Source organism: Girardinichthys multiradiatus, chromosome 13, assembly GCF_021462225.1.
Source record: "Girardinichthys multiradiatus isolate DD_20200921_A chromosome 13, DD_fGirMul_XY1, whole genome shotgun sequence".
Classification (NCBI taxonomy): Eukaryota; Metazoa; Chordata; class Actinopteri; order Cyprinodontiformes; family Goodeidae; genus Girardinichthys; species Girardinichthys multiradiatus.
Genome location: NC_061806.1, coordinates 24,342,475 through 24,368,410, shown reverse-complemented (window position 1 = coordinate 24,368,410; position 25,936 = coordinate 24,342,475). Strand labels below are relative to the sequence as shown.

Genomic DNA, 25,936 nt, shown 5'->3' with positions numbered 1-25,936 from the left:
GGTACAGGTCGCCTGTCCATGACATAGTGGTTTGGTGCACACTTTGCTAGCATAAGCCCAGGTCTGAAGCCAGTTTTCTCTTTTCTGGTGGTTTTTATTATTTTAAACATTAATAAATTTTTTGTATTTTAGCAAAAAAACAAACTGCTTTTTTTCTTTTGTTTGTTTTCTATGACATCATGATTTCTGATGATAAAATCCAATCGCCAAAATTAGCTTGGTCCTTTTATAATAGTTTCCTCTTTAATTCTTTACTTGTTTACTTTATGAGTTGAAGTTGAAATACGTCACTGTTGTCCAAGAATGACCAAGCTCTTTGCCATCACATAAAAGCTCCATGAATCAGTGTTTATAAGTACGCCTCGTTGCTCTTGCAGGTGAGGAGGGACGACTGGCGTACGAGCAACTGGACACAGTGGTTGGGGATATGATCCGCCTGGGCACACGGAGAGAACACGCCGTCACCACCGCCTTCTGAGCCATCAAGCCACTTAAAACCCAACAATCCCAGCCCCGAGGAGCTCCGAGGGACAACGTCGAGCACGTTCTGCACACCTCTCTGAGCTGCTCTGCTCGCTAATCTGAAGTCAATTCCTGTTCATAACTGCCTCTTGGAAAGAACTAACACCAAACAGACAGTCTTAACACACACAACCTATACCCTTCCTACATCCAGACTTAGACTCTTTTTACTTTAATAAGAGACACTCTACACACTTGTCCTTCCTTATCTTGCATTCTGAGCCAGACAGACCAGTCAGGCTGAACCGGAACCGGAGCTGGAACTTGACTGGACCCGAAGCTACTGCTGCACAAACTCTGGATGTTCCTGCAAAGCATCCTCTCCTTGTAAACAAGCACACAACCACATCACTTACAATTAAGGAATCTGTTTATAACTACAGACCGATGTGTCTCTTAATATTTAGTGTTTTTTAAATAATTATTGCAGCATGTTTTAGTTGGTGGTTCTGCATTGTTTTTGGGTGCTTTCAAAAGATTACACTTCTAAGCTTGTAAGTACAGCATCTTTTCCACGGCTAGAAAATACACCTGGTTGTGTTCACACTGTATTTTAATCTATGTTTTCTGCTACGTTCCATTTGAGTTTCAGGGATTTTGCAGCGGCTGAAAGACGTGCGTTACTGGAGGGTGGTTTTGAAGGAGCAAGTGAAGTCAGAAAGCAGTTTACAGCCTTCTTGCGACAAAGTGAAGCAGGTGCCCACTGTTCCACTCGCTCAGCAGTTTTATGTCTGAGCCTTCTCATGCTTGCAGTTTAACAAGTGCAATCTTTGTTTTGTACATATGTAATTCTTTTTGGGGTTTTTTTTTTTTGCACCTGGCCGATGCAAGAAGCCCATTATAACGTCAGTTTCGACCACCTGAGCCTTGATGAGGTCGAGCCGACAGATTCTTTTTCTAAATCTATTTTTCCTGCCAGGTCAGGAGCCAGTGCAGGGTAATAACTGTGGTTATTTATTTCTAGGGAACACGCATTTTGGCATCTGAAATGAGAGGATAGGATCTGAGTGTTATTGTAGCCTTGTTTTAGGCTTCACTTTATTTTATTACGAGAACTGGCAAAATGAAATGCTTTGTTTTTCCACATCCCTGAATGCCGCGTGGAAAAACTGTACTGAGGCAAGGATCTGCAATGTGCATCTCCATAAATTAGAAGATGTTTCAAAGATTGAGTCATAGAGTTTAAAAAGTATAACTCATATATAGATTTATTAGATAGTGATGTCTTTCAAGCATTTTTTTAGATAAAATCCTACGATTCAGCTGCTTAGAACATTACATAAGACCCAGAAATGTTTTATTTTAATACAGGGACCAGCAACAAAGAATATCCATGTACTGTACTTTAATTACTGCATCAGTGCAGAGTGGCATGGAGGCGATCAGTCTGGCCTTTAGCTCGACTGCATTATGGGGCCTGGTGTCTCTCATCTTCCTCTTATTCTCATCTTACATATTTTCTCTATGGGATTTAGATCAGGGGAGCTTGCTGTCCAATCAAGCACAGCGATACCATGGTCATTAAACCCAAGTTTAGTAGTTAGAGTAGAGTGGGCAGGCGTCAAGTTGTACTGAAAAGTGAGAAATCAGCATCTCCATAAAGCTCATCAGCAGAGGGAAGCATTGGGTTTTTTCTGCCAAACTTCTTCCTTCTACTAAACTTTTCATTAATATGCATGGATTCTGCACCCTGTAGACAGACGGCTTTTAGCATTGACCTTTTGTGACCTTTTTTGAAGGGTGTCAATGATTGTCTGCAAAACATCTGTGAAGTCAGCAATCTTTCCCATTATTTGTTAACATGGTCTTATATACAATAAATCCAATATAATCAATTCTTCCGAGGAATTGAATTTGGGGTTTTATTAAGCTGTTGGCAACAATTATCTAAATTACTCAAAACATTTGAAATGCATCACTTTGTGTAATGAGTCTACAAAAGTTGACTTTTTGAGTTGAATTTTTAAAATGAATTAGCTTTTGAATGATATTCTAATTTATTGAGCTGCACTTGTAATGCCTGCTTTTATCATGTTAACTGTACTACTGAGTCATGTGCTAACGCACTAAGACAAAAACACACATAGGAACATAGAATTCCATATTTATTATTTCCTCCTTGTAATTTTGCTCTTCTTTTGGAGTTAAACTTTAGTAGTGCAGAAGAAATGGTTCTGTGAATTATTTGCATATTTCTGTTCTATTTTCAGGTCTAATATTAATAACTATTGACCTCGATGTTTTCTATTATGATCTTGTGAACGGATGCCTAATTTTAATTGGAGTTTATTTTAATAGGAATATATTAGATCATCATTTTGGAGATTTGCTAATAGTATGTTTTCTTCATTGAAGTATCCCTAAACTTTTGAGACGTCCATATATTTATCAATATTGCTTTATCAACTAGAAGATTTACTGTAACCAAAGGAAATGTAATTATAATTTTGACTTTTTTTAACAAAGAGCTAATCCAAGAGAATATATTTTCAATAAATCATTTGCATTAGGTCGAGAACTCCCAGATCTTTAAAAAAAAAAAAAAAAGCACAACTGAGAAAAATTAAACCCACAATAGATGGATCTTGTTACATTTAGATGTAACTTCTTAATCAGGTTCAAAGCCATATTGATGAGTATTATTACACATTTCTTCTGTATTATCTGTAAATGTGTGAACTGTTACTAAGATTGTCATTTTTGTTTTTCTATACAATCTTTTTGCAAAATATGGTCCAAATCTGAAGCAATTTTCATTTTATGTGCATAAAGCAGTACAATATTTTTAGCCTAGTATCTAAATTAACCTATTCATTGTATATAGCATTTTCCTTTTTATGAACTTGCAGTTCACCAGTGTTTATAATTCGTGGGCCATGTGAATCCTTAGCACTGTTAAGTACAAGCAAGCAAAAGTGTGCACATGTGGAGTTATTTACAGTTTTAACACTTTGCTGAAATTGAAATGAATCTGTGGTCCATAGTTTCAGCACTGATCCATCTACTAATTTGTGGTCAGCAGTATTTCCTGTGCTCCAATGTTGCAATAAAGTATATTTTTGCATATTAAAATGACTGTTTTGAATTTTTACACAAGTCTTCATTTGTTCATTCAGGACCAGGACAAACTGCTGTAAAAGATGGGACACGTGAATTTTTGTCCAACAGAAAGTCCAGCCAGTCAGTCACTTTAAATTTGAGATGGTATGAGACACTATGGGATGAAACAGACTCGGCTATTGCTCAAAAAAGCAACAAAATGGCTGAATTTGAACAACTCTCCTACACTGATGTAAAAAGACAGATTGCCAGTTACTGCAAAGGGAACCGTGTACAATAACTTTTCCACTCCACTTTACTCAAATCAGAATGTGTTAAATATTAAACTGGATGATCTCAAAATTCTAACTCATAGAAATAGGATTGCCCCTATTCATACACACCCTGTGTGAGACTTAGTGTCTCAAATTGTTAAACTTGCCCCAGATTTGGATGTTAGGGGCAGACACTCCATGTTTGTAGTGTCTGCATTTCACCCATAAACACCATGCCAGAAATTATTTTTACTGGACCAATTTAAATCCAGGGTGTTTGTGTATTGATGTAAGATTGTAAGGCTAGGCGTTATTTCATGTTCTTTAATAAGATTGGATGTTACTGAGTTTAAGCTTATATTTCAATACAATGATGTAGAAATGGGCACTTTTTGTTGCATATACCCTGCAAGTGAAGGAGGGTCAACAAACCAACCAAGTTGAGATTAAATAAAGGATTCTTCTAAAAAAACGTTTATTGTATAGACTATGTACAAAAATCAGCAAGGTGAAGTTTCACAGTTTAAAACAGAAAACATGGATCTGCTTACTGCTGTATGCATTAACATATGACCCCCCATTCAAATCAGCCTAAACAGTAGCGAGGGAAAACAAGATTGAGACGTTAGGAGTCAGGAAAATGTTGGTTTCAGTTTTAAGACAGCAGGGTTTCTCATCTGTTAAAAGGTCCTCAGTAGTCAGTGAAGCCTTTCAACACCAGCACATTCCCACCATGTGGGTCAGGGTTTGGCATATTAAAAATAACCCTTTCAAGTAGGAAGTTTCTCCTTTCCCTTGTGGCAAATATGGTCCACTGGCTTTTGAATTAAAAAGAAAAATCCCAAAATATATATATATATATATATAAAAAAAACCTCAACTCAATAACAGTAGAAGTGAATTTGTAAACTTGTCTCCTTCAAGTGTAGGTCCTTCTGCAATGCATTTAATCCTGATCTCCTGAGGGTCCCGCTTCTTCGTGGTCAGACGTCTCTCCGCTGTAATCTGGCTCAGTTGGATCTGCCTCATTGTCTTCCACATCAAGAGCGAGGTCCTTCATTTCTTCCAGGTTTTCTGGACACTTCCCAGTCAGTCTCTATAAATACATGGTGCACGTCATTCATGTGTACCCAGAGATTGTGCCCCCACAATGAAACATCACATTAACCCCTGTGGGATAATAGCTCTAATCACAGAAATCTTTTGTGTGCCACAAGGGAGCAATTTAAAACCAGGTGGATGAAGTTCACAAAATCTCTGTATGCCCACCAGCTCCAGTTACAGACCTGCATGTCACTGCAGCAGTTTTGGATATTTAAAAAAAAAAAAAAAAAAAGCACCATCAAGTTCAGAAACATAATACATCAATCCTTAATTCCCATTACTGCGACCTTAGATCAGATCAAGCTTTATACCACAACAAAGGCAGACAGTCAGGACAAAGAAAATCCAACCCAGGTGGTTGGTAGTTTTTCAGTGTTTACAGAAATTTAAGAAACCTCCTTATAATTACAAAATAATAAGTGTAAGAGTACAAACCTCAATCATGTCAGCCATGTACTGCACATGTTGTGCCAGCTCCTGCAGCTCTTCGTTCTCAGCCTGAAGCTTGCTGATCTGTTCATCTCTGGCCTCGATGTCTTTGTGCAGCTGGTTATTAAAAGAAATTTGTCGTTTTCAACAAGCTCAGAATAAGGGATGCTCCGATCAGGCTTTTTGCTGCCGATACCGATCACCCATGAGTTCCGATCATTGCCGATCACATGGATTGGCAGTAAATTTTTCAATTTAGCTATAAGGGCTACTGGCTACATGATGTGGAAAAAAGGAACCATAGAATCACCTTAATTTAGATGAAAAACGTGTTTTTACTTATTTTTCAAAATAAAAAATGCAAAAAACTTGTAGGCACAATGCAGCAAATATTTAGCGAAAATGACAACTGAAAACCTGCTACCAGTAATGCAATCTTTAACAAAGTCATTAAGCCTCTAGGCAAATAATGCAGTAAAAATAAATCTCACATTGCCTAAATCAAATTATGTCAAGTAAAAAAGGAATTATTCAAATAACTGTCATAAGTGCATGATCAAACTGTTGCGGATTGTCAGAAAAAAAAAAACTACGTTTACCTTTCTTATAATTTACTAAACAAATCAATACTATGGGTCTGTTGCTTCATATATAAATAAAACAGCCCATTTGCTACTCAAACAACATTAACATGGTCTTAAAGATCTTGAAACAGAAAAACGGCACAAGTGAAATTAAAGACCATTTGCTTTGAACAGGCAAAATGTTGAACAGCATTTTCACATGCTAAATGCCTATTACTTATTGGTAAGCATTGTGGGAAGGTTCTTTTTAATAAAGAGAAGCACCTCAGCTTTTTCAGTCATGAGTCTATTCCTGTGTTTGTCCACAGTGTTGTCATGTTTTCAATAAATTCCCACTGACAAGATGTAAAGGTTGCAGGTAGCTCAAAGTCAGCAGCGTAAACGCCCAATACTCGTTTTTGCTCAAGGAGACTGTGGAGCATATACAGGTCCTTCTCAAAATATTAGCATATTGTGATAAAGTTCATTATTTTCCATAATGTCATGATGAAAATTTAACATTCATATATTTTAGATTCATTGCACACTAACTGAAATATTTCAGGTCTTTTATTGTCTTAATACGGATGATTTTGGCATACAGCTCATGAAAACCCAAAATTCCTATCTCACAAAATTAGCATATTTCATCCGACCAATAAAAGAAAAGTGTTTTTAATACAAAAAACATCAACCTTCAAATAATCATATACAGTTATGCACTCAATACTTGGTCGGGAATCCTTTTGCAGAAATGACTGCTTCAATGCGGCGTGGCATGGAGGCAATCAGCCTGTGGCACAGCTGAGGTCTTATGGAGGCCCAGGATGCTTCGATAGCGGCCTTTAGCTCATCCAGAGTGTTGGGTCTTGAGTCTCTCAACCTTCTCTTCACAATATCCCACAGATTCTCTATGGGGTTCAGGTCAGGAGAGTTGGCAGGCCAATTGAGCACAGTGATACCATGGTCAGTAAACCATTTACCAGTGGTTTTGGCACTGTGAGCAGGTGCCAGGTCGTGCTGAAAAATGAAATCTTCATCTCCATAAAGCTTTTCAGCAGATGGAAGCATGAAGTGCTCCAAAATCTCCTGATAGCTAGCTGCATTGACCCTGCCCTTGATAAAACACAGTGGACCAACACCAGCAGCTGACACGGCACCCCAGACCATCACTGACTGTGGGTACTTGACACTGGACTTCTGGCATTTTGGCATTTCCTTCTCCCCAGTCTTCCTCCAGACTCTGGCACCTTGATTTCCGAATGACATGCAGAATTTGCTTTCATCCGAAAAAAAGTACTTTGGACCACTGAGCAACAGTCCAGTGCTGCTTCTCTGTAGCCCAGGTCAGGCGCTTCTGCCGCTGTTTCTGGTTCAAAAGTGGCTTGACCTGGGGAATGCGGCACCTGTAGCCCATTTCCTGCACACGCCTGTGCACGGTGGCTCTGGATGTTTCTACTCCAGACTCAGTCCACTGCTTCCGCAGGTCCCCCAAGGTCTGGAATCGGCCCTTCTCTACAATCTTCCTCAGGGTCCGGTCACCTCTTCTCGTTGTGCAGCGTTTTCTGCCACACTTTTTCCTTCCCACAGACTTCCCACTGAGGTACCTTGATACAGCACTCTGGGAACAGCCTATTCGTTCAGAAATTTCTTTCTGTGTCTTACCCTCTTGCTTGAGGGTGTCAATAGTGGCCTTCTGGACAGCAGTCAGGTCGGCAGTCTTACCCATGATTGGGGTTTTGAGTGATGAACCAGGCTGGGAGTTTTAAAGGCCTCAGGAATCTTTTGCAGGTGTTTAGAGTTAACTCGTAGATTCAGATGATTAGGTTCATAGCTCGTTTAGAGACCCTTTTAGTGATATGCTAATTTTGTGAGATAGGAATTTTGGGTTTTCATGAGCTGTATGCCAAAATCATCCGTATTAAGACAATAAAAGACCTGAAATATTTCAGTTAGTGTGCAATGAATCTAAAATATATGAATGTTAAATTTTCATCATGACATTATGGAAAATAATGAACTTTATCACAATATGCTAATATTTTGAGAAGGACCTGTAATAAGTGTTATTCCACCTAGTGCTGACATCTTGTTGCAGTCTTTTGGAGGGCTGGCCAAGTTGTTTCTGTACACTCTGAAGTCTTGCATACGCTAATGGGGAGTGCCTGAAGTGCCCCACAATGTGTCTCCCTTTGGCAATAATGTCACTTACACTGTGACAACACTGCCTCATGGATGGCCAGCTGCAGGGTGTGTGCCATACACCCCAAACGTGGTAAACCAGCATCTGTCATAGCTTTCACCATGTTTCTGGCATTATCTCTCAGTATCACTTGTATCTTGTCTTTTGGAATATGCCATGTTTGAATGATTTTCTCAAATGTGGTGGCTAAAGCTACAGCAGTATGGGAACCAGAAAACTCCTGGGCATGCAGAACAGCTTTATGAAGTTGAAAATCCAAATCAATCCAGTGAGCCGTTAAACTTAGCATCGACACAGGACTGACGTCCGAGCTCCATATATCACTCGTGAAACTTAAAGAGGATGAGACGCCTTCTTTAAGGAGATGTTGGACGTGAGAGTACACTGTCTGGTGGAGCTCGGGCAGGGCTACATCTGTGAAGTACTTACGTCCCGGTAGCACGTAGCGGGGCTCCAAGTGTGAGAGCAGTCGGCGGAACCCAGCGTCTTCCACCACGGAGAAAGGCTGGTCATCTAGCCCGATGAATTCAATTATTTTTCGAGTTATTTCCTTAGCTTTCTGACTGCCACGCTCATACGAGCGAGTGTTGGCAATGGTGGGCTGCGTTAACTGCCGTTTGACTGCTCCGGTTGTCTTCTTTTCATTCTCTGCAGTGAGCCTCAAAAACTCCCCATACTCCACCAAGTGCTTGTTCTTTAAATGTCGTATTAAATTTGTTGTGTTGAAGCATTTTGACGTGCTTCCCCCTCGAGGTATTTTACCATTGCACGTGTTGCAGGACGCAAACTTTACATCACTCTCACAGACCGTATAAAAGCTCCATACAGCCGACATGTTTGTTCAGGATTTGCCACCGCACGCTTGCGCAGTTTGTAGGACATTGGGAGCTACACTAAACTGCAAAGTATGAGGTACATGTGATCGGGTTCTGTAATCGGCAATGAAAAACACTGATTGGCACACGTCGATTACATACTTTTTAACGGAAATCGGCAGATAATGATCGGTGGCCGATCGATCGGAACACCACTACTCAGAATACAGCACAAGTTTACTAAAGAATCTTAAATGCACAGTACAAGGTTCCAGCCGTACACAGGCCCACTAAACCGAGCATTAGACAAGAGGATGAGGTTGTAAAGGAAAAAAAAAAAAAAAAAAAGGTGACACTAATGATTGAATAAGTTTACTGCAGTTTGGACTGATTACCACCCAGGGTCAAGTCAGTTGGAGCGTGGGAAGACTAAGAAAGCTAAACATTACCTGACCCTAGTGATTAACTCACCATTTCATTCTCTTGTAGGACGCTGTACAGCACCTTCCGTCGTTCCTCTGCTACCTCTTTCCAGTAAGAGGAAGGTGGAGTTTCTACAAGTTTAGAGTGGTGTTATTTTTAGGTGATTAAGGAAATTTGAGCCATTTACAGAGCCAATATATTTACCTTTGACCATAAGCTCATATGCCTCATTAGACAGGCCATCTGACAAACCATCAGCTTCTTCTGTTTGTGTGGATTTGACTTCTGCTTTAACCCTCTTAAGACCTCTTGATTGATCCAATATCCACTGTTTCCGCTTAGGAACAACCTTCCCGGTCTAAAACAGAAGAGGCCATTTAGAACTGAATTCACCAATTGCAATAGACCAACCTGTTGGCATACATTAGGACACTCCCTCTGTTGCTGAACTTACCTGAGCTGATTTTAAACGTGCGTTTACTGCTGACGGTAGGAGGACCTGCAGACTTTGCCTCGGTTGTCCAGCTGACCTTTGAGATGGTGCAAAAAAGCTCTGAAAGACAAACCTTTAGAGATTCACCAATCAACAGGCCAAATAGCAGGATAAGTCGTACTTCAACTTTTACGTTGAATCTTTCCCAATTAAATGCAGAGAAACTAGGGACTCACCATATTTGGTATTAGACTGCACCCAACAGCAAATACTTCAAGTTTAATAAATTGTTAGATGTTAAATGTCGTACTTTGACTGGAGTTTAAACATTTGTCATGGAAAAAAAAATTGCCAAAGTTCTGATTTTCTGTGCTTTGAATCACCCAACAACACGCTTTAGTTACAATTTCACCAAGATAGAAGACATTCCTTATAAAAAGCTGCTACATGCTCAAGGGCAGGGTCCCTACGGCCGTGGGAAAGTTCCTCTTGAATGCCCATTAAGGAGCTGGCAACACAGCCTAGTTAATGTTTGTCTAGACTTCAACAGTGCAATTGTTTTAAGGCAGATAAAGTCCTCTTTTAGACATTTTACCCATTTGAGAGCCTGAAACAAAAACTTTAGATAATGCACTTTTAAAGCGCGAGACAGTTTGTTACCCTTTAGGAACATTTTGAAATGCCTTATGAAAAATAGTGTTAATTAAGGCACCATATCATGAGTCTGATCAGGTTGAAAACAACAAATGCATTTACAGTAGATTTGCTATATCAACCCCAACCTAATGTATATCTTTTTAAAAAAGGTAGAGGCATGGTTTTTAATTCCATTTCATTCCAACTCCATGAAATGCTATGCAGTTGGAATAAGTTTTAAAATTTTGATGCCTCAGAAACTTTACAGTTTTCCAAACAAGCAAAAAAAAAAAAGTTAAGTCATTGGCTTGTACAAAGAATCTGTTAAACCGATACTGTATTTTCATACAGACTCCCGGAGTTAACTTTCAGATTTAATCAACCACCACCTTGTGTTTTCATAAAACAACAAGTGGACTCGGTCACTTCCGTATGAACGTCACCGTCACCAAATCTAAAACCATTCGATAATCACCAAACAAGTGCTTTTGAATTACCTTTAGGTTCTCATTGGACTTCTGCTGCTTCGAGTCTCCAGCGGAACTCATTTTCTTTCCAGAGATCTGATAAGACATAATTTAAAAGAGTTACTTAAAGACAAAGCTACTTTAGCGCCTAGTTATGGACTAACTGGGACGTTAGGTGACTAAACAGGAGATGCACCATTTACAGATAAAGACGCTACCTCATGCTAAAAACAAGCTAATTCAAGGATTGTGCTAACGTTAGCTCTATGTAAGTCCAATAGCTCCACAAAATTGCTTTCTACAAGTCCCAGCAGACCGCACTCCCTGGTCAGTGTGTTGTTATTATATGTCCCTCGACAAGAATATTTGAAAAGGCCCAATATCAAGACAACTAGAAGATACTAACCTCTCAAACTTAAACAAATCTCCTTTCAACTCTCGTTTTTCTCAACTGAAAGATCTCGCGCCAGGAGCTTAAATACGCACACTGAGTCACATGTACAGCTACCAATCACCATGGAGAACGTTATGTTTCAACGCCTTCTCCTTTTCCCACCAATAGACAAAGGAGATTAGATAGACGTCAGCACGTCAGCGGTGCCGCCATACTGTGAGGGGCTAAATAAATATGTAAATAACCTCACCAAAGGCAGCAAAACTATGAATGAACACATATGGAATTATGTAGTAAACAAAAGGTGTGGAATAACTCTATAAACATTTTCATATTTTAGATTCTTCAAAATAGCCACCCTTTGCTCTGATTACTACTATGTTCTCTTAGCATTTTCTCCATGATCTTCATGAGGTGGTCAGCTGAAATAGTTTTCCAGAGTCTTTAAAGATCTTCCCAGAGGTGTAATGAGAGACAGCCAAAGGTTAATATTTCAGTCATCAGGCTACTTTAAGGAATCTAAAATATAAAACATTTTAATTTCTTTTACAATTTTTCCTTTGCTACATAATTGCATATGTGTTTATTCACTGTTTTGAGGCCTTCAGTGAGAATCTACATACAGTGTAAATAGTTATAAACATAAAGAAAACCATTAAATGAGAAAGGCGTTGTAAACCATTGACCACGAGCTTCACAATGCTAAAAGAAGAAATGGGAGCAAGAGACAAAGGTTTTGAGCAGGCAATTTATTGAAGACAATTTAACTGAAATAGTTCATCAGCTGAAAAAAGGTTTAAGACCATACCTCAAAAAAACCTGAACACCCCCTCAAAACAGAAACCAAAGTGTCAAAAAAGGACTCAGTAATGTGTAGCTCCACAATTCTTGTTGATCACTTCAAACGGTCATTTAGAGATGCTTGTTAGAATTATGATTATTGATTAATTAAAATTTATCAATATATATAATTAGCAGCACACAACAGGCTAAGCTGTTCAACTAGCTGTCTGAATCAGAATCAGAAAAGCTTTATTGCCAAGTACGTTTTTGGACGTACAAGGAATTTGTTTTGGCGTAGTCGGTGCAATACAGTACTCAAATTAAACAGTATAAACATATCTACAATATAATATAAATATATGTGCACAGTTTTAAGTGAGTGAGAGTAAATATAGAACAGTATTGGGTGCGAGAGCAGTACAACTGTGCAGGTGATCATTGTGCAATTATGGCAGTGCAAGTAAAGCAGGAGTCCAAGCTCAGCGTTAAAGTGGCTAAATATATATATATATATATATATATATATATATATATATATATATATATATATATATATATATATACAGGGGTTGGACAATGAAACTGAAACACCTGGTTTTAGACCACAATAATTTATTAGTATGGTGTAGGGCCTCCTTTTGCGGCCAATACAGCGTCAATTCATCTTGGGAATAACATATACAAGTCCTGCACAGCGGTCAGAGGGATTTTAAGCCATTTTTCTTGCAGGATAGTGGCCAGGTCACTACGTGATACTGGTGGAGGAAAACGTTTCGTGACTCGCTCCTCTAAAACACCCCAAAGTGGCTCAATAATATTTAGATCTGGTGACTGTGCAGGCCATGGGAGATGTTCAACTTCACTTTCATGTTCATCAAACCAATCTTTCACCAGTCTTGCTGTGTGTATTGGTGCATTGTCATCCTGATACACGGCACCAGCCTTCAGGATACAATGTTTGAACCATTGGATGCACATGGTCCTCAAGAATGGTTCGGTAGTCCTAGGCAGTGACGTGCCCATCTAGCACAAGTATTGGGCCAAGGGAATGCCGTGATATGGCAGCCCAAACCATCACTGATCCACCCCCATGCTTCACTCTGGGCATGCAACAGTCTGGGTGGTACTCTTCTTAGGGGCTTCTCCACACCGTAACTCTCCCGGATGTGGGGAAAACAGTAAAGGTGGACTCATCAGAGAACAATACATGTTTCATATTGTCCACAGCCCAAGATTTGCGCTCCTTGCACCATTGAAACCGACGTTTGGCATTGGCATGAGTGACCAAAGGTTTGGCTATAGCAGCCCGGCCGTGTATATTGACCCTGTGGAGCTCCCGACGGACAGTTCTGGTGGAAACAGGAGAGTTGAGGTGCACATTTAATTCTGCCGTGATTTGGGCAGCCGTGGTTTTATGTTTTTTGGATACAATCCGGGTTAGCACCCGAACATCCCTTTCAGACAGCTTCCTCTTGCGTCCACAGTTAATCCTGTTGGATGTGGTTCGTCCTTCTTGGTGGTATGCTGACATTACCCTGGATACCATGGCTCTTGATACATCACTAAGACTTGCTGTCTTGGTCACAGATGCGCCAGCAAGACGTGCACCAACAATTTGTCCTCTTTTGAACTCTGGTATTTCACCCATAATGTTGTGTGCATTTCAATATTTTGAGCAAAACTGTGCTCTTACCCTGCTAATTGAACCTTCACACTCTGCTCTTACTGGTGCAATGTGCAATCCATGAAGACTGGCTACCAGGCTGGTCCAATTTAACCATGAAACCTCCCACACTAAAATGACAGGTGTTTCAGTTTCATTGTCCAACCCCTGTATATATGTGTGTATCTTCCAGGTGTATGGGTTTGCTTAAAATGGGCACACAGGTTTGACCGTTCAAACTGTGGTTTACCCAAGTCTATGCTTTAGTGGGAGTAATCAAGCAAACACACACAAAAAGGGAAAGAAAGAAGAGAAAACATTTTTGAAATAACCCAAAACCAAATTCAAAATAAATTTTTTAAAATGGGAAACCGAAACTAAAGCATTCAATGCTGTTCTTAGCTTCAAATAAATGTTAGTGCTCTTTAATATCGATCACCTACCTTCCTGTTAGACAATTAACTTAGTTTTATGAGTCAGATCAAAACATGCTTCACACAATAAAACCCAGCAAAACGCTTAAATTTTATCCAAAAGTGGTAATGAATGATCTGTAACTTCAACTTTCAACTTTAAATTATGCACTTTTGATCATAGGTGATGGAATTATCTGCCTGTGTTAATGAATTGAGTGATTAAAATCAAAGTAGGAAATGCAATTCACACTAGTGACCACCAGATGGTACCGTGTGCAGGTCTGCGGTTTGGGAAATCCAGCTGCAACTGCAATTTATTAAAAGGCCACCAGATGTAGGTGTTGTTCTCTACCTGACTGGGAGGATGTTGGTCACAGCTGTAATTACGCCCAGCGGACACTGGAGGCAGGTCTGCTGCTTATCAGCGCTGGTTTTTCGCAGCTGCAGCAGCAGGCTGGCCGGCTGGAAATTAACTTTAAATTTTCCACAAGTTAAACCAACTTTGCATCCACAACAAACACCTCTGAAAGATTATTTTATCCTCTGCAGCAGAATTTAGAAAACCTAGTCAAAATATCCCCTAATTCACAAACGTTCTGTGCAAAACTCAAAACTCTCACAATAAAACGTCTAGTTAACAAAGATCACAATTGTTTATTCTGTGCAACAGTGATTTGATGTCTGTCTTTTTAAGGCCCGTCAAGGAACGCCATATGTTAGAATTATAATTATTGATTAATTAATCTTTATCAATAATTTATGATTAAAAATCATAATTTGACCAAATTAATTTCTTAACCAAAATCCTCATTTATGAATCGAGACCAGAGATGTCTTCTGGTGTTGTAATTGTGGCTCAACGCCTTTGATAATTACAACCGTTAAATACTCAGTAATAATTAATAACTATTACTAGATGTCACTGTTAAATCAACCGTTTACGTGTGGAACTTTTAACCTTATTTTGACTGACAAATCACTCTTGCACAAAATAAACACAGAACGCCTTCTGTTACCATCTATGTGAATATTTATTAAATCACAGCCCTGATACACTCGCTCTTCCGATTTAATACAGGTCCTTCTCAAAATATTAGCATATTGTAATAAAGTTCATTATTTTCCATAATGTAATGATGAAAATTTAACATTCATATATTTTAGATTCATTGCACACTAACTGAAATATTTCAGGTCTTTTATTGTCTTAATACGGATGATTGTGGCATACAGCTCATGAAAACCCAAAATTCCTATCTCACAAAATTAGCATATTTCATCCGACCAATAAAAGAAAAGTGTTTTTAATACAAAAAACGTCAACCTTCAAATAATCATGTACAGTTATGCACTCAATACTTGGTCGGGAATCCTTTTGCAGAAATGACTGCTTCAATGCGGCGTGGCATGGAGGCAATCAGCCTGTGGCACTGCTGAGGTCTTATGGAGGCCCAGGATGCTTTGATAGTGGCCTTTAGCTCATCCAGAGTGTTGGGTCTTGAGTCTCTCAACGTTCTCTTCACAATATCCCACAGATTCTCTATGGGGTTCAGGTCAGGAGAGTTGGCAGGCCAATTGAGCACAGTGATACCATGGTCAGTAAACCATTTACCAGTGGTTTTGGCACTGTGAGCAGGTGCCAGGTCGTGCTGAAAAATGAAATCTTCATCTCCATAAAGCTTTTCAGCAGATGGAAGCATGAAGTGCTCCAAAATCTCCTGATAGCTAGCTGCATTGACCCTGCCCTTGATAAAACACAGTGGACCAACACCAGCAGCTGACACGGCACCCCAGACCATCACTGACTGTGGGTACTTGACACTGGACTTCTGGCATTTTGGCATTTCCTTCTCCCCAGTCTTCCTCCAGACTCTGGCACCTTGATTTCCGAATGACATGCAGAATTTGCTTTCATCCGAAAAAAGTACTTTGGACCACTGAGCAACAGTCCAGTGCTGCTTCTCTGTAGCCCAGGTCAGGCGCTTCTGCCGCTGTTTCTGATTCAAAAGTGGCTTGACCTGGGGAATGCGGCACCTGTAGCCCATTTCCTGCACACGCCTGTGCACGGTGGCTCTGGATGTTTCTACTCTAGACTCAGTCCACTGCTTCCGCAGGTCCCCCAAGGTCTGGAATCGGCCCTTCTCCACAATCTTCCTCAGGGTCCGGTCACCTCTTCTCATTGTGCAGCGTTTTCTGCCACACTTTTTCCTTCCCACAGACTTCCCACTGAGGTGCCTTGATACAGCACTCTGGGAACAGCCTATTCGTTCAGAAATTTCTTTCTGTGTCTTACCCTCGTGCTTGAGGGTGTCAATAGTGGCCTTCTGGACAGCAGTCAGGTCGGCAGTCTTACCCATGATTGGGGTTTTGAGTGATTGGGTTTTGTAAACTCCAAGTTCTGTTAACTTGGGTGTAAAGCACCCAAATCATGATGACTCCCCCCCAGCCGACACACACATGTGGGGCCCACAAACAGGTGTTTGCTGGATCCTCACCTCCGATGTGCCTTCCCCTTAATTTGGGTCAAGGATCGTCCCGTCTTGACAGACAGCCAATCGGATCCAAAGCGAAATTTTTTTGGGTCAATCACTACACCTTTTGGTTTCATGACACTCAGGATCTTGAAAGAAAGTCAAAATGACTGTTGTAGTATATTCAGCCTGAGCAGTGATGCGTTGTGAGAGACCTTGCTTATGCAACTAAGCAACCCTACCACGTTCAAAGACAGTGAGCGTTTTTGCATCTGCCTTCAGGAGGTCCTGACAGTGTGAATAACTGACAGAAAATGACATGGAATCCAAATGTTTTCCTGCCTCATAACATAAGTAAATAACGACGAAAAGAAGGGAAGCTTGCTCCTCCTCATGCCTTGGGTTTGGGGAGGAATTTTACCCCCTCCCAGCCCCCCCCCCCCGCAATCTTCCAATTTTTAAAGGTCTTAAGGTTTTGATCACGAATGCATGAATGATAGCTATGAATATTTTGTATGGATGCAAACAAAGGGAGTCATAAAAATGAAAGCTACAATGCAGTTAAAGCAAGTTGCCACAGGTGAGCCCACTAACTGATTCTCTATTAATAACGTTTTATACAGAAAAGCTATAATATTTATGATCATTTTGGCATTTTTAGTATTTCCCAGCATGGCTTTAAAAGGCAAACGTGCCACACACAACATGGCGGACTTGCTCGTGTATTTGTTTTCTGAACCCTATACTCCCCTACGTCGGCGAGTCACGTGTCCTATCTTGCGTCGTTATTGTAACTCCCTGCGCAGCCATTTTGAGGGGGGAGGCAGAGGACCCGTCGAGCGCTTATGTGCTGTTATTAGCCGCCCTAAAAAACACACAAAGAAACCGAACGGGGCAAACGTTGGACGGCACGTCGTTAAATATGGGCCCACCAGGAGACAGAACACGCCACACATCGACTGATAGAACGGGGGATCTCCGCTGGATGGTCGATTTATCTTGACATGGCATGCGGCGGGGCGAGCCGGAGGTTGTGACGACTGAAGAAAAGAAGAGAAAGAACTAGCTCGAAGCGTCCGACGTTTGAAGAAGAGTGATATTTTGTTTAGCTAACGTTTGTTTCGCGTTTATTTTAAACGATTACCAACTGGTTCCTGTCGGAAGTTGTTGACAACAGTTAAATAATATGGAGCTGAAATAGTGACCAGTAACAGTTACAGAGTGAACCCTGCGTTAGTCTCCCGACTTTTAATAACATTGACAGTCTCATTGAGGCAGAAAATGTAAGAAAAGGGCTTGGTAAGATGACTGACCACACATAGAAAGCCTCAGTTAAACCAGTCTGTCTTAAAATAAGATGTAGCTTTATCACTGGTTGACTACTAGTGTCAGAAATGAATACCTAGGTCGGCTTGCTAGCTAGCTAGCAGACCTTAGCTAGTGTGCTAAAAATACGCCCACATCATGACTATCAGCTGTGGCAGCAGCACGGGCCCAGGTCCAGATGAGTGACGGCAAAAGTTCAGGAAATGTCGATTTATTTTCGCTGTAGTCTTCGATGTTACCGGGTGCCTGGATCTGTTGGCATCTGTGTCTATCTGCCATGTTCGTCTGTATTCCCAGTCCGCCTGTAACACGCTTATAACACAGTCTGTGTTCAGAGAAACAACAAAATCGCAGCCATGGATCGGGGACTATGAGATGACCCAGTTAATAGAATATCAGTCTGCTTGCTGTAGTTCACAATCTCACTAGCAAAAAAAAAAAAAAAAAAATGTCACCAGTAAGTGTGTTGTTTTGTAGCAGCCTCTTCTATTAGTTTCAGTTAACATTTCTAAAAGAGAGCCACATTTGAGTTGCTGTTTTCTTAAAATATGTTGTATTCATTTCAGCGGCAATTGAGAAACAGCAGCTAATTTGGCTTGAAAGCCACGTCTTAAAACATGGGTTTTTGATCAGGTATAAAGGCGATGGAGTCTTAACCTGTTGACCATTCCCCTCCTCAAAACTGCCTTTTTACAACAAACAAATATTGACATGACTTAGTTTAATCTTTGATTTGTTGGTCTTTTAAGTTCATAGGTAGAGGTTAGAAGATCTAGTTTCAGAGTTTTGATGCATTGTCAGCCTCATCCTTTTTTAAACGTATAAAAAACAAAATAGACGGTGTCGCTAAAGTGTACTATACAAGAGGTACAGACACTACCAACAAAATCTAACCATGGGGGACCCAACTTCACGAAGAAACCAAACAAGAAACCGGCTTCGAGCTCAGCTTCGAAAGAAAAGGGAATCTTTGGCTGATCAGTTTGACTTTAAGATTTATATAGCCTTCGTTTTCAAGGAAAAGGTTTGTCAACACAACAGCTTTGGTCCACTAGGTTTATACTGGAGATGCACCAGTCAGTGGCATACCAGAGATACGAATTTTCCAATTTTCTCTTCATTTGTTTTGTTATTGTCAGGTGAAACACTTAAAACTCTGATGGAAATGTATGAGATTTTGGTATTTTCGAGGTCTAGATATATGTGGAAGAATATTTGTATTTCCAGACTATTAGTTATTTCTTCTGTTAAATGTTCTTTCTTCTGTCCTTCCTTTCTTGTCATTGCTTCCTTTATTCCTTTTGTTGTTGTTTTTTTCATCCTAAGTGTCCTTCCTTCCTTCCTTCCTTGTGTTCTTCTTTTTTCAATTTTTTTATTCTTCTTTCTGTCCTCCAGTGCTGGCTGGGGTAATTATAACGCAGACAAAGCCATTTTGTCTTTAAAAAGTAATTAGAGATTTCTTTGAGACCTCATTCTTAATATAGCTTTTTGCATTTTTTTTTTTTTTTACTTGACATTTCAACTCTTTTCTTGTCATTTCAGTTTTTTTATTGAAATGGAATTTAGACTTTTTTTCTAGTAATTTTCGCTAATTTGGCAAATGACGACAAAAAAGTCCTTAGTTCTCATATTTTTCTATGACTGACCCTAATAACCCATCTTAGAATTGGCGGGTCAGACTAAGTAAAAGTGAGAAATCTGTATCGACCTGTAAAAGCCTGATTGGTGCATCTCTAAAAGATCTCCTTTTAAGACCTGTTATTCCCACGCCAAAACAGAACTAAGAGTTGCTTGCTTTATTTTTACAGAAGAAGAAGTCTGCACTTTTTGAGGTAGCTGAAGTGGTGCCAGTGATGACCAACAACTACGAAGAAAACATCCTACGAGGTGTGCGCGATTCAAGCTATTCTCTGGAGAGTTCAATAGAGCTCCTTCAAAAAGATGTTGTGCAACTACACGCCCCCAGATACCAGTCAATGCGAAGGGTAAGTACTCAACAAAGTACCCGATCAGGGGTTAAAAAAAAAAATCTTTAGTTACTATAACTTTTTCTTTTTGTTTCTTTAGGATGTGATAGGCTGCACACAGGAAATGGATTTTATCCTTTGGCCACGCAATGATATTGAGAAGATTGTCTGTTTGCTGTTCTCTAGATGGAAAGGGGCCGATGATGAGCCCTTCAGGCCTGTGCAGGTCAGACCTTTGCTCCTACCATCAAACTTAGCTTTATTTATTTAATACTGATATTTACTCCATGTGTTATGTATGAGATTTGGTGTAAATATCCGACTTGAAGAACAGGTAAACAGCCAGGCATAAATAATGTGAAATCAAATCGAGCAAAACAATCCAGAATATTCGTACAACAGTTTAGAGTTCTCTTCAAATGCAAATGTTTAATGAATACATTAGTTTAAATGAAAATACACTTTATCATTAGTAGTTTTTATTTCCAGGGGTGGATTTATGATACAACATTGATTTGCAAAATCAAGAATTTAGTCCACAAGTTTGAATTAATGTGGATTTTCTCCACTCCACAAACCTATACATACAGGCTAAAATATATACATACGTTGTGCACTAATATTTTGATAGTGTCCCCTACAAGTTGCAAAGAAACCGCACACTTTTTGTAACCAGCAAGCTTTTGGCACAATTCTGGTTGGATTCTTAACCACTGTTCTTGGTGCAGTTGGTACGGTTTGTGTGCTACAAGGTGGATTATGGAAGTCACAGAAGCTTGATGTTGCTTTATTTAATCAATTCAGACTGTTTTATGCACATGCTGAAACACTCTTGTGTCATAGTTTTAACCATCTAGCTGTTGATTTGAGATAATGTTGAAGAATTTACAGCCATTTCTCAGTATGCCACCTACTGTCTACATTATACCAGTGCCACTGGGAGTAAAATAGTGTCTCAGGATGATGCTGCCACCACCATGCTTACAAGCTGGTCAGATATTCTTAGAATGGAAATCCTGTTCCAAACATTTCCTACAGAAAACATTTGGCTCGTCCATTTGTGTTCCTGCAATTTTTTTCTCCGGAGCTTGATGGTTTCCATTTTGAGGACGGTGTGTCTTTGTTGGTATGCTGAACTGTCTTCACTGTGGACACACTGGTCTTCCAGCAGGTTTCAGTTCATAGCAGGCTTTAACCTTGGTCCTTCCTGGTTTGTTCTAGACATCCTAACAAATTTATTTTTATCCGAGGGTCACAGTTTAGGTCACAGGGTTTGAACTAGGAAGTAATTGGACTTTTCAGCAGGACAAAAAGCCAAACACACATCAAAACTGAATTTAGAAAGGACAAGCCAGGTTAACAATGGGCTTCTAGAATGGCCTACCCAAAAGCCTCGACATCTGCTCTAATGAACATTTGTTCAGTATGCCTTACTGTCGTTCCAGGATGTATGATGAACTCCTCTAATTCTGCAAAATAAAATAGTCAACTATCCATCCAGAATTAAGCAGAAGTTTTTTGAATGATACAAAAGGCATGAGGTTAAATGGCAGCTTACTACATGACATTTAACCAAACTTATGTCTTTGGGTCTTTAATTTTGACCCTGTGTGGATTTAAGTAAGAATTTCACCCTATTTGTAATTTTAAAACTCACTAAAGCTGAAAGTTGTATCATTTCACCCTGGAACATGGTTCAAGTGCATCAATATTAGCCCAAAATTAATACATTTATGCCCATAAAGAGTGTATGTAAAGTTTTGATCGGAACTATAATTCATTAGCCTAGACTTGGCATATACAGTCTTTCTTTCTTGTTCTCGCAGGCCAAATTTGAATTTCATCATGGAGACTATGAGAAGCAATGCTTGCATGCTTTGGGTCGTAAAGACAAAGCTGGAATGGTCATGAACAACCCAACTCAGTCAGTGTTTCTCTTCATGGACAGACAACACCTGCAGGTACGTCTGTTTAGACATGAAGAAATAACCGCTCTAACAAGAGTTTAAAAAACTCAGTCTTCTATAATGCAGCTATTTATTTTTTGGTTATTTCAGACTCCTAAAACCAAGGCCACGGTTTTCAAGTTGTGCAGCCTGTGCCTGTACTTGCCCCAGGATCAGCTGACCTGCTGGGGCGTGGGAGACATCGAGGATCACCTCCGCCCATACATGCCTGATTAAGGCTTCTTACTCCACCCAGCCACACAGAGACCAGCCTTTTCCCCTCCTTCCTTCCCTAAGCCTTCAGAAGCAAATTGATACACTCACCTCCTCCCTGTCCCTTTAAAAGATTTGAACTTATGCTTGGATCTCCTTTTTCATTCCCCACTCATTCTCCCTCTGACCTGAAGCCTGTTTGCTTCCCATCCTTTTTTTTTTCCCCATCCTCCAAATGTTTGTCCCAATATTTTCTGCCATTTTTGGATTGGCTCTGACATTTTTTTATTTCTTTTTTTTTTTTTACTTCATTCCCTTTTCCTTGCTCACTCTTTCTTTTTTTTTCTTTTTTTATTTGAACCTGCACGGACATTGATTTTTGAGTGGTTGGTTGTTCTCTTGGAGGCACACAGTCAACAGCATTGGTCACTGAATGAACTCTTTATGTTGCATCTAAACCAGAACAAACGATACACAAGTCTTCATGGTGGTTACGATGGACATGCCTTATATCCTTGTTGTGATAAGGAAGGATTGTTGAAGCTTGTTTTGTAATGTTACTAGGGCTTCTAAAACAAGTTTAGACAATTTTGTTGCCCAGGATAGGCATGGGCAGGTTTTAAAACACCTGTATAGGCAAAGATAACAAGAGGAACAGTGTTTGTCAAATCATATGGTGTGGGTATTGCTTCTTATGAACTGCCTTAGTTTTTTTTTGCGGGACTTAAAGATGTTTTTGTGTCATTTGCTTCTCTCAGAAACATACTAAACAGGCCTTTGATTAAAATCTTGAGCATCTCAAAAGGCATTCAGACATGTTGGTATGATAAAGTTGATTCAGTTCAATCTGTTCGTGCACTATTTCATTTAAGCTACTGCAATCTGATGTTTTATGCTTAGTTTTTCGAGGGACGTGGGTTGGAGAACTGCAATGGTGACAGATGTAATATTAATATACTTAACAAAATTCTTGCGTAAAGCTAACCGGTTTCTGTTTAATTTGACCTATTAAAATAAAGAAAATCTGCTGCCAAGCTTGTTTAAATTAAAATTCAGTTTTGCTTTTCAAGGACAATAAAGTACAGTAGTACATAAAGTTTTGCTCCTTGCTGATTCAATGTGTTTTAGCTGAAAAAAGGGTATAAGGCATGTAATTTCTGGGTTTTGATTTTTCTGTTCTTTAATCTTTACTGCTGAGCATATCTCAATACAGTGCAAAGTCTGAAACACCAACTCTTTGTCCATCTGGCTTTATTGCGCGTACAAGAAACATCCACTGCTCAATATTCTTGACAAAACCAACACAAATAACTTATGAAAAACATAACTTTGTTCTGCAAGCTTCTTCACATACAGAAAGTAGTGTGCATATTCATTCAGAATCCAAAGTTTTAGCAGTAAATGATACAATTTTGGTTAGAAGAGACACTTTAGCTGCTGCCGAGGTGTTTTGTATGTCTTCCTTGTGCAATAAGTTTCCCTGTGGCTTTGCTGGTGAGATCTACTGTGGCAAATGCCAGCGTTCTTCCCTGCTTCAAGACTTGTGCAGTGATGAGGACGTCTTCCCCTATCTTGGCAGCGTTCATGTACCTGGAACATAGTTTCCCCACCCACATTAGTTGTTTATAAACCTAATTTTCAATCTGACACCAAGAATCTAATGATGTTGAACTGGGGTTAGGTAAAAACGTAGTCAACACAATCTTATGAAACACATTCTATGGAGATCGGTTGACTGAATCATACATATTTAGGGGTGTTTACATAAGTGAACACTTAGGCCAACAAAACTGAAAATTCATAGTTAATCAGCTAGAGAGGTTTTGACTACAGTGCTTCCAAAAAGTGTTCACACCCTTGAACCCTTTTAAGTTAGACACACCACCTTTTGCTTCAACTATATCTGCAAGTTGTTTGGTGTACATCTCTAGCAGCTTTCCAAAAATAAGATCAGCCTATTTAGGCATCCCCACAGCATGATTCTGCCACCATCATGCTTCAGTGACTACTCCAGGTGCAGACTGGGGGGAAAAAGTTGCCCGGGAGTTTCAGACATGTCCACTTTAAACTGCTGGGTTGAAATTTTAATGACAAATATAGGCCTATAAATATATACACACACATAGTTACAGTGCATGTGGCATTTTTTATTCTCAGATGACTCATATAATTTACAGCAATAATGTATATGTATACATATTTAGTCTATAAGGTAAACTATAAAAAAGCCACACAATTTCTTGCCTTTCAACAAAATAACTTCCAAACTTAACTTGAAGCTGACATAATGGAGGGGAACCAAAATTGTTCACTCTATGAGGAACGTCTGCAGCAACTGACTCTTTTCTACACTATCGGTTATCACTGTCCAGCATGTTTAGTACATCTGGCTTTCAGTGGTGGAAAGAGTACAATAATAATGTACTCAAGGAAAAGTAAAGTCCGACTGATGTGCCTCCATGTTGGGATCTGATTGCTAACCCAGCCATGGATTCTTTTTTCAATTTAATGTCATTTTTATTTTTACTCCATAAACGATAGGATTTCAAATAGAGTAAAATACTTAAAACACACTCAAGTAAAAGCAAAAGTTCAGCTTTTGTAAACTACTTAGAGAAGGGCAAATTCCAGACAAATTGTACTTAATTACAGTAACGCAACTAAATGTATTTTGTTATTTTCCACTCCTGCTGGCTTTAGTACATTTTTAGCACATGTCAGAAATGTGTTGCTTCACTTTCTTGGACGGCTTTCTTTTATTATTTGAACCAGCGCCATCTTTACATTTCATAGTTTGCTGTCGCCGCCCCATCTTCATGGCTAATGCGGACCTATTTAATGTGGCTTATAGCGTCCGTGATTGACAGGTAAGGCTCCGCGGAGGAATGACATAACGAGCTAGAGCCACAGCACTGCGCATAGTCACTACTGTGAGTGTTCAAGGTAATGTGCAGCATTTTGACCAACTTTGAGCTTTTCTTCCACGTTTGCTGTGTATCCTACATGGCTCGTGTGGATCTCTGCAGCTCCTCCAGCGTAACCACGCGCCTCTCGGCTGCTTCTCTTGGTTGCATTGTTTTTTTGTTTTAAGGGTAACAAAATAAATGGGGCTGAATACATTTATCACTACCTTCCACTTCTCGATCTTGCGCAGGTTTGTGAAGGCCTAACGCTTGCGAGGCACCGTCTTGTTACATAATTGGAGCATTTCTAAACTCACGTTATATTCATGTCCACGCTGACCCCCGGGGCTCCTCTATCGCTGTACATAATGGCCATGGTAGAGATGACGTCCACCAGAGTAGCTGTCAGCCCGCCGTGCATCGTCCCTCCCCGGTTAGTGTGCTCCTCTTCCACCCGCATCTCACACACCACCTTCCCGGGGCTCGCAGACACAACATCCACCTGCGGACAACATCCAGCGTTGCGTTTAAGAACCTTTTAGAGCTCAGTTTGGAAATATCTCTTCACATTTACCTTACTCAAGACTCTGTCGAAGCCCGGGTTGTCGACCATGGCTCTCATTATTTGTTTCATTGAATTTAAAGTCAGCGAGCCCATGTTTGACGGTTAGAAATGAGGCCAATGTCAAAGTTATGTTTATGTCTCCCAGGAAGTTGCTGCGTTACACGAGTCGTCCGGGCGGAACTTCAACAAGCTAACTAAAGTGTGCCAAAAGAAGCGCAGAACCGTAAAACACAACTGACTACTCGTGTAATCAAATGTAATTAATTGTATGTTTAATTTTTATTTTATTAGGTATTTTATTAAATAAAATTTTGTGTCAAATCTAATTTCCCGATCCTTCGAGCTTATGCACTGTGATGTATGGCCTCCATGGTGCATTC

At 39.9% G+C, this 25,936-nt stretch overlaps 4 protein-coding genes across 6 annotated transcripts in view; 2 read left to right on the top strand and 2 right to left on the bottom strand.

Annotated features, from left to right (window-relative positions):
* The window catches only part of ripor2 (RHO family interacting cell polarization regulator 2), a 99,735-nt gene extending 96,141 nt beyond the window's left edge, over positions 1-3,594 (top strand). For all 3 annotated transcript variants that reach the window (XM_047383879.1, XM_047383878.1, XM_047383880.1), the window contains exon 22: positions 378-3,594. In XM_047383879.1, the coding sequence (XP_047239835.1) occupies positions 378-478 (101 nt within the window). In that variant the 3' untranslated portion in view covers positions 479-3,594. The remainder of the gene's footprint in view (positions 1-377) is intronic.
* Positions 3,595-4,287: 693 nt separating this feature from the next.
* On the bottom strand, positions 4,288-11,410 carry gmnn (geminin DNA replication inhibitor). The gene is made up of 7 exons (XM_047383073.1): positions 11,316-11,410; positions 10,940-11,005; positions 9,828-9,926; positions 9,578-9,731; positions 9,422-9,504; positions 5,376-5,486; positions 4,288-4,932 (listed from the first exon to the last, which is right to left on the bottom strand). Exons 2-7 carry the CDS (start codon positions 10,988-10,990, stop codon positions 4,783-4,785), a joined length of 648 nt encoding a protein of 215 aa, XP_047239029.1. The 5' UTR covers positions 10,991-11,005; positions 11,316-11,410; the 3' UTR covers positions 4,288-4,782.
* Positions 11,411-17,429: 6,019 nt separating this feature from the next.
* c13h6orf62 (chromosome 13 C6orf62 homolog) lies at positions 17,430-23,321 on the top strand. Its single transcript, XM_047383441.1, has 5 exons — positions 17,430-18,986; positions 19,771-19,947; positions 20,030-20,155; positions 21,756-21,890; positions 21,987-23,321. The coding sequence occupies exons 1-5, from the start codon at positions 18,858-18,860 to the stop codon at positions 22,110-22,112; spliced, it is 693 nt and encodes a 230-aa protein (XP_047239397.1). The 5' UTR covers positions 17,430-18,857; the 3' UTR covers positions 22,113-23,321.
* A 1-nt stretch (position 23,322) lies between these two features.
* Positions 23,323-25,727, bottom strand: acot13 (acyl-CoA thioesterase 13). Its single transcript, XM_047383442.1, has 3 exons — positions 25,566-25,727; positions 25,309-25,493; positions 23,323-23,678 (listed from the first exon to the last, which is right to left on the bottom strand). Exons 1-3 carry the CDS (start codon positions 25,647-25,649, stop codon positions 23,519-23,521), a joined length of 429 nt encoding a protein of 142 aa, XP_047239398.1. The 5' UTR covers positions 25,650-25,727; the 3' UTR covers positions 23,323-23,518.
* Positions 25,728-25,936: the final 209 nt, after the last annotated feature.